The sequence below is a fragment of the Culicoides brevitarsis genome, chromosome 2 (genome assembly GCF_036172545.1).
Source record: "Culicoides brevitarsis isolate CSIRO-B50_1 chromosome 2, AGI_CSIRO_Cbre_v1, whole genome shotgun sequence".
In the NCBI taxonomy this organism is placed as follows: Eukaryota; Metazoa; Arthropoda; class Insecta; order Diptera; family Ceratopogonidae; genus Culicoides; species Culicoides brevitarsis.
In genome coordinates this window covers 35823116-35832097 of record NC_087086.1, presented here as the reverse complement: position 1 = coordinate 35832097, position 8982 = coordinate 35823116, and the positions used below count along the sequence as shown (strand labels likewise).

Genomic DNA, 8982 nt, shown 5'->3' with positions numbered 1-8982 from the left:
TTAATTTTGTGATTTATTTTTGAGGATTATAAATGAGGGTTTGAGTTTTTTGTGCTTTATCTCTAGAGTTACTTCAGAGCCTCAGATCGATCAAAATAACTCTCCTGAATTTTTTTAATCTTTTAAACCTTTTTAAAGGCCTTAATGAGGTTTCAAATCAATTCAAAGTCGAAAAATTAGCTGAAAAATATCTCATTTACTTTTGAGTTAATTTTTCGACTTTAAGAAGACTTTGAATTCCTTTGAAACCTGTTTAAGGCCTTTAAAAAAGTTTAAAGTGATTCAAAGACTTCAAGGGAGTTTTTTTTAATCAATCTGAGGTCCTTTTGGAGCTCTGAAGTGACTCTATAGATTCAAGAGAGTTATCTAAACCAATCCTAAACTTTCAACAGGCTTCAAAGCAAATCATAAGATCCAGTAGAGTCTTCTGAACCTATCTTAAGTCTTCTTAAGCCTTTCAAGCGAATCTTTAGATCTAAGAGAGTTCACTGAACCTATCTTAAGTCTTCAAGTTGATTTGAAGCGAATCTTTAGCTCCAATGAAGTTTACTGAGCCTATCTTAAGGTCTCAAAAGACTTCGAAAAGATTTGAAACGGTTTTCATGAGCTACCTTAGGCTTTAGAAAGCTTTGAAGCAATTCAATAGATCTAATATGGTTCTCTGAACTGATCTTAAACATTATTGAAGCTTTTATAGATTCAATAAGTTCAGAAGAGTTATCTAAACTAATCTCGAGGCCTCAATAAAGCTTCAGAGTGAATCTAATCGTTCAAGAGATCCAAGATCTAAGTGATCCAAAGTCTAAGATCTAAACTTTAGACTTTCCCTTATCTAAACTTAAGATCTTGGACTTTGGATCAATTAGATCTTGGATCTCTTGGATTAGATTCGAAACCAATTCAAGATCTTAACTATTCTTAACAAAGGTTTTGAAAGGCTTCATTGGATTATTTCAACGAAATAATTTACATGAATTGACTAATTTAATTTACTATCAAATTTTTTAACGATTTCAGAAACTCCAATAAAGTTCAAGAAAGATGTGATTAAAAAGACCTTTCAAAGAAACTCGCCTATAAATTTCTAATTAATCACGTATCGGTCTCAATTTCATTTTAAAAAAAACTCTTCTTTGTAATTTTCATTACTTCTAAAGTTTTTTTTTTCACAACACGATACCTTGCCGAGCACCTCGTCGTCATTATAATAACACATCTAAATAAAATATTATTCCAAACAAATACATCGAATAACATTTGTATGTCAATAATTAATACACATATCTAACTCGTGTAGCAACTAACTAACGAACTAGGGAAAAAAATGTATTTATTTCTTTCATACATGCACATTAATAATTCCATACGGTACACATAAAATTACAAACAGCGTATTAAAAACATTAATTATTAATATTGTGTTTTTTTTAAGTAACTAAGGTTGTGCCTCGTGTTCCGTTCTTGTGAAATACATTTTATATAAATATATATATTTATTATAAATATGCCTCATTTTCGCTTTTTTACACTCGGAATGGAGGAGTCCTGCGAGCGATTCTGAAACAAAAAAAAAATTACAAACATACAGACAATTTTTTGTAACGTGAAATTTTCACCATGCCATGGAGAGGATGAAAAATATAGATTCGCGGAAAAAATGTAATGCATGGCTTTTGTTATTTCATTAACTTTTCTTGTCTCCGTTCGCATATTTATTCCTAACAACAACGTACAGTGTGTATTTTTTTTTTAAATATTGAATTAAAATAAAAATAAAAAAAAAGAAATGCTCGTTGTTCATCTCCTATCACATCAGAATGAGAATGTTTTCGGGTTACGATAGAAATCGGAGCGTACGAACGAAAAAAAAGTGAAGAAAAAAATATGAAAAATATTTTTATAAAAAGCAATATACGGACATACACTCGCCAGATATATGCGGGTGATTTTTTTCCGGGTACGTATTCCTCCAACTTATATTTTTTAATGCAGTTTCAAAGCATCATTTCGCGTATTTTTTTGCGCGCTATTCGTCGCCGTATGAGAGTTATATGGCAATAGGTAGTATTAAATTAAGCGTCGTCGTCTACGAAACAACAACGATGATGATGATGATGTACACCCCTTGTGTATTTACACGACATGACAGAAAGATACTGCTCGGCTCTGTTATAAATGCGTTTCTGTATTTTTTTCCTCCAGTGGTACAATAACTCTTTGATTATATATATTTCAGCACCAAAAAAGAAATAGAGGAAAAAAATAATAAAATAGAGAAAAAATTCGCGTAGAAAGTTTCGTTTGGAGGAATGACGAATGATTGTGATGGATTTTCATTTTTGAATCCTGTGAAGATTTTTATAAGTTTTGACCTAATGCACATTTTAAATTATCATCCCAAAGTAAATTCTGAATTCTTTTAAATTTTTTGACTTATTAAACTTTAAAAATTTTTAGCCCTATTTTTGCTATTTTTAATTTTAATTCAATACGCATTATGAATTTTTAACCCAATGCATATTTTAAATTTTTGACCTATCTCACATTTTAAAATTTTATCCCATTACACATTTTAAAAAAAATCTTTTAATTATTTACCCGAGGCAAATTTTTCATTTTTGTCCCAATGAATATTTAAAAGATTTTTTTAAGAAATTTTTTTTAAACCTTGCCTTTTGCAAATTTAAAATTTTTCACCCAATAAAGATATTTTAAGAGAAATTTTTAAAACTTTGCCCAATGCATATTTTGAAATATCATCCAAATGTAAATTTTGTCTTATTTCCATTATAATTTCTTAACCCAATGCGTATTTTGACTTTTTAACCAATTGCATATTTAAAATTATTAACCCAATGCACATTCCAAAAAATTTCCTATTACAAATTTCGAAAATATTATCCTCGTTACTAATTATCACATGGTTTAAATTTCAAAATTTGCATTGGGAAATTTTTTCGAATGTGCAATGGGTCAAAAATTTTCATCAAAAATTCAAATTGTGTATTGGGTCGAAAAATTAAAATGTGAATTAGGAGTAAAATTTCAAAAATCACACTTGGATGATAATTCAAAATGTGCATTGGGCAAGACTTCAAAAATTTCTCTTAACATAAAACCTGAAAATTTTCATTGGGTCATAAATCTCTCACAGACAATCATCAATCCCTCCACAATTTCTCATTTTTTCTTCAAAATGCCAACACAAAAAAATAGAAGAACGCCACTCAATGATGTAGAATACTATTCCATATCCCGTCGTATATTTGTTGTTGCTGCCATCGTTGCTCCTGATGATGATGACGTTCTCTATCTCCTCCTGTATATTCTCGTTCTTGTTTTCTTTTTTTTTTTCGCCGACACACAATTTTTTCGTGAGTTGATCCATTTGGCAACGACGAAAAAAAAATCGTCGAACGAAGCGAGCGAGGCAAAAGGAATTTGTACAAGTGAAGTGTAGTATCTCTAATGTTTTTTCTGTTAAAACAAATGAATATATGCAATGCATCACACACGCAGCAACGAAATATGCATTGCATAGCGAATGGAGAAAAAGAGAGAGAGCAAAAAAAAAAATCGCTGGCGATTCTAAATTTTGTGCCATGTCCTACAGGTTTTCCTCTTTCCTTTCGCCGTATTCTCGCCGATTTCTCGATGATGTCGCCGCGGCGCGTTCAAGTTGCACAATTCTACAATTCATATATTGATGATGGGGCAGCAGCGGCGGCAGCGACAGCGACATGCATGCACACATGACATTTTTTTTCTTTCTTTTTCAATATTGTTTCCGTTAGCTCGCGAATTCTACACTTTTTGCCATTTTTTCAGCACGGAACAGCACATAGCGGCGCTCTGATGAAACGAATACCCGACAACAACACATAACTTCGGTAATTTTTCTACCTTTTAGATAAGTTGGAGTATGAGAAATGCTCTTTCTCCTTTTGTGTTGCACAAATTTTTTTTTCGCAGCATGTCCGTACGAACGCACAGATATTTTTTTCAAGGGATGATTTTCGTGTAAAGAGACTCTCGTGCGGTACAAAGGGGTGTTTTGTGTGTACGTCGTGCGATATTATAGATTTTTATAACGGCGAAAAAAAAATGTTCTGCATACACAGAAATACTTTTTAAAAGTAAAATATAAAACAAAACACAAAAAAAATAGTAAGAGCATATGAAAGTGGGTGGCGGTGATTTAAATTACGATCGTAGATTTGTGTGTAAGGGTATGGCGTGTGCGTTAAATACGCGCGCACAAAACAACACTCTTCATTTTTTCATTTTCTCCGATACACCGAGTGTGGAGGAAAATTAAAAAAAATATATATAAAGACAAACGTCCAGCGTATTTTTTTTTTCATTCTACAACGCGCACAGACCTGGATCAATATTACAACACCGCTAAGGCTTGTATTTCAATAATATATAACAATCTAATTTTTTTATTATTTTCTCTGTTTTGTACTTTTGTTTTTCTTTTGCAAGCGCGCTACACTTTTTTTTTCACTCTTCGACATGCTGCCCTGCGATGCGATGCGTGCGTGTGATTGTGTGAAGGTATGCAATTTATTTACATGCAACTAACTCTTTGGAGTTGCCTTTCGTCGTCGTCGTTTGGATTATTTTATTTTTTTTTGTTGATGAACCTTGAATTTTTATAAATTTTTAATTGATTAGATTTTTGAAGAGAATTAAAGATGATAAGAATTAAGTACCTAAAATAAATAAAAAAAAAAATAAAAAAAAAAAAAAAATAAATAAAATAAAATATAAAAAATTATTTCAATAAATTTAAAAATAAAAAAATAAAATTTGATAGAAAAAAAATTGAAAATTAATTTTAATTATTTTTCAATGGATTAAAATTCGAAAATGTTATAAAAAATTTATTAATTAATTGTTTAAAAATTTTCCCAATAATTCATTTTTTTTTAAATTTACTTTTCTGAATTAATCTTTTTTTAAAGATATTTAATTCCATAATAAAAAATTTAAAATTATTTTAATTTTTTTTCTGTCAAAATTATTTTTCTTTCTAGATATTTAAAATTAAAATAAAAGGCATTGAATTTTTTTTCATCAAAAATTAAAAATAATGAAATTTTATTAATTATTATTATTAAAATTTATTAAAATAAATTAAAAATTGCTTTAAAATTAAAAAAAAAAATAAAATAAAAAAATTTTTAATGTTATTTTTTTAAATATTCAAATATTTGAAATTAATTCAAAATAAATTTATTTAGAAAAGGTATTTAATAAAAATTTATTTATAATTAATTTAATGAATGCATTTATGTTTTAATTAATTAATTTTTATTGAAAATATTTTTTTAATTTTTTTTATTTTTAAGATTTTTTTTACAGAATTTTAATTTTTAAATTTTAGAAAATGCAAATGTTTAATTTAATTAATAAAAAATTATTTTATTTTTTTTAAAGTAATGTAAATATTTTAATTTTTAATATTTTTTTTTGTAAAAACTAAAAAATTTTTAAATTAAAAAAAAAAATTAAAAATTTATTAAAAATTAAAATTTATTTATTTTTTAATTTATTTATTAAATTAATTTAAAAATTTCTTAAAAACTTAAATAATTCTCTATTTTTATATCGTCAAAATTATTTTTTTAACTTACCTGAAATACTAAAATTTTATTAATTTTCTAATTTTTTTTATTATTTCTTCACTTAAAATGTAATTTTTGTAAGAAAATATTTGAATCGTGTCTTAAGAAGCCTTTTTAACGCCAAAATTTGAATTAAAAATCAAACTTTTTACTTTGTACACGAACAGACGAATATATTTCCAGCCAAATATTGGTCCATAAAGTTCTTAAAATCTAAATTTTACTCTCTAAGCTGATCTGTCAGAGCCTGAAGGACTTCTATCGTTTACCTAAAAATACAAATTTTTCATTTAAATAATTTTTTTAAAGAAAAAATTAAAAAATTTCACACCTGTAATCCCGATTGCAATAATCCCGTGATGTATTCGACATCCAAATTCTGATCCAAAGCCGAAACTTTCTTCAAAGCCGACGACAAGATGCTCAAATCGCCTTTTAACTCACTCACAACTGCCGTAATCTTCTTTGCATTGCTTAAAACTTCCACACTTTGCGTGTACGGATTGTAACGCACCATAAAAGGACGTTTGATGCCTTCTGCATACACGCGCATCTGGTCTTTCGCCTCCTCGAACGAGTCGGTGTAAAAATAGTTGTTTTGGTATGACGTGATGATGCATTCGACGTCGCAAACGACTTCCGGATCGAATTTTTTGATTTTTTCCGTGGATTGGATCGCGTGTTGGAGCTCGGCGACAGAAGATAAAAGTCCGGCGCCATAAACTTTGAAAGATCCGTTCGGTTGGCGGCATAATCCGAACTCGACGGTGAAGAAATAGAGCTGAAAATTGTTAAAAATTGCCTCAAAAAGCGAGAAAATTTAAATTTTAATGGAAATTTTACCGTTGCAAGTTTACTGATGTCTTCGTCGGAAGCTCCAAGTGACGCCAAACCGATTTCCTGTGAGAATTGGGCGAAACTTGGATTTGCCAAGAGCGGCATGTGACCTAATAGCTCGTGACAGCAATCGGGTTCGGGAGTGTAAAAGGGATCAGAAGCATGTCGGATGTATTGCGTGCAGTGAAAAACGCGAAAAGCAAGTCCTGATAAGAAATCTCGTGGAGATAAATAGCCTGCAACGGGTCGTAACCTGAAAATTTATGAAAAAATTTAAGTTTTTAAAGAATTTTTTTTAAATATTCATCAAATTCTATTAAAAATTTGAAGTTCAGAGGGAAAATTTAAAATAATTTCTCCGAAAAAATTAAGAAAAAGTTAATTTTTGTAAAGAAATATTCAGAATTTAAATTTTTTTTGGAATAAAATTTGAATTTTTGAAGAATTTTTTACTTTTTGAGTAAAAATCTTGAAAAATTCATCATCAAATTTCAATTTTACTAAAAAAAAATATAAAAATTCTATTAAATTGAAAAATTTTTTAAACATTCATGAGCTTTAAAAAGAATTTTTGTTATTTTCACAAAAAAATTGAAAAAAAAAGTTCTTGAAGATTTTTATTTTTTTATCTAAAATTTTCTCATACGAGAATAAAAATTTAAATTTTTTACAAAAAAAATAAAAAAAATAAAAATAAAAAATAAAATAAATAAAAAATAAAGAAAATTAAAAGATGAGAATTCAAAAAATAATTTAAATCAATTTTTGAATTTTTTTTTAATATAAAATTTTCTAAATTTTTGAATTTTTATGAACAATTAAAAAAAAATAAAAATAATTAAAATAAAGAATTGAAAAAAATTAAAAACATAAAAAATTTTTGATTTTCCTTCAAACAATTGTTTACTATTTTTGTTTGATTTTTTTAAATTTTTTTAATCTTTTTTCAATATTTTTATTATTTTTTTTTTATAATTTTTTTTATAATTTTTTTTTAATTGGCAATTTATTATAAGAAAAATTAATTCTTTAAAATTTTTTTTATCAAAAAATATAAAAAAATTTAAATTTATTTAATTTAAAAAAAAATAATAATTTTTTGTAAAAAAAATATTTCAAAAAAATTTCCATAAATTTTCAATTTTTTAATAAATGTTCAGAAAAAATTTTCCAAAAAAAAAAATAAATTCTTAAAAAAACTTACTGAAATCCCGTCTTCCTCTTGAGAAAAATATTAATATCCTCCAATTGCGGCAAATGATCCTCCCGATATCCGCAATACTTGACGAGCTGCGGCCAGTTCTCCATATATTCGGGAACGGCATGTTTCAAATAAAGCTTGTGCAATTCACGGAACACAATTCCCCTGCAAGCACGAGAGAAAATTCATTACCAAAATTGAAAATCTTCTTTTTTTCACACTATTTTTTTTTTTTGCATTGTCAACTAACCAAGTTTTAATTTCTTCTGGCGTGTACTGAATACGCGGAATGGGATTTCCACTGAAAAAAAAGAGGAAAAATCGAGAAACGAGCGAAAAAAAGAGCGAGACAACGCTACTTACTGCTTGTATGCATTGGCAATCGAAGCAAAATATTCGCGTCTCTGCCGATAAATTGGATCTAAATGAAAAATTTTTCTCGTTTAGCGCCTGAATTGGCGAACAATGGAAAGCATTTTTCACCTTTAAATCCTGGATGATCGGCATCCAAATCTGATCCGTACATCAAAACGTTCTGCGCTCTATCTAGGTCGCTGATTTTCCGCGGGAACCAATGCATTTCGCCAAAATCTGCACGAAAAAAAAATTTTAATCCACTTTTCTTTGCAGGAATTCGTTTTGCGTCATACCGAAACTGCCAGAAACGGGAGTTGGGGGCGGAAATTCTTCACTATTGAACTGCGTTTGGGCATAATTCACGGATTTTACTTCGCGTCGCAGCATTTTGAGCACTTGATCGAGATTTTTCGCGTCGCAGTCGATGTCAACGAGGACATCTCCTTGCGCCGAATTTTCCGAGGGACGTAATTCGAGGTGAAGTACGTTAATTCCGAGCTCTTGGAACACTTGAAGGGCCTTCGCGAGACCCCCTACCTCGTTTTTTAGCGTAAAAATGATGGAAGTACGATCGGAATGCTCACTTTCTTCACTGATAAAGTCCTTTTTGCGATGCAGGGGACTCCCTTCCTTCAGAGCCCATTCCTGCCCGTCGCTGTGATACAACCACAAGCCAAGCAAACTCTTTCCAGAAGCACTCATTTCACTTTTTTCCGGGGAGATGTCGATGTTGCAACAGTTGGCAAATCACTACTGACAAACATCGGAGCAACAATCGCCTTTTATACTCGAAAATTTCCTTTTTCTTTTATTGCTTGTCAAGTTTTCCCATCTATATGTGCGTGCTGCTGCTGCCTGTTGAATGCCTCGTAGAACAATCGAAACAGTTTTCCTCCTAGTTGATTTCTTCGTCGTCTTGATTTTCTTAACTCGCACTGAATTGTGTACCATTAA

At 29.4% G+C, this 8982-nt stretch overlaps 1 protein-coding gene across 1 annotated transcript; it reads right to left on the bottom strand.

Moving 5' to 3' along the window:
* Positions 1–5791: 5791 nt before the first annotated feature.
* On the bottom strand, positions 5792–8754 carry LOC134831023 (tryptophan 5-hydroxylase 1). The gene is made up of 8 exons (XM_063844656.1): positions 8322–8754; positions 8155–8262; positions 8035–8092; positions 7922–7972; positions 7675–7836; positions 6477–6723; positions 5965–6414; positions 5792–5902 (listed from the first exon to the last, which is right to left on the bottom strand). Exons 1-8 carry the CDS (start codon positions 8728–8730, stop codon positions 5861–5863), a joined length of 1527 nt encoding a protein of 508 aa, XP_063700726.1. The 5' UTR covers positions 8731–8754; the 3' UTR covers positions 5792–5860.
* Between the last annotated feature and the right edge of the window lie 228 nt (positions 8755–8982).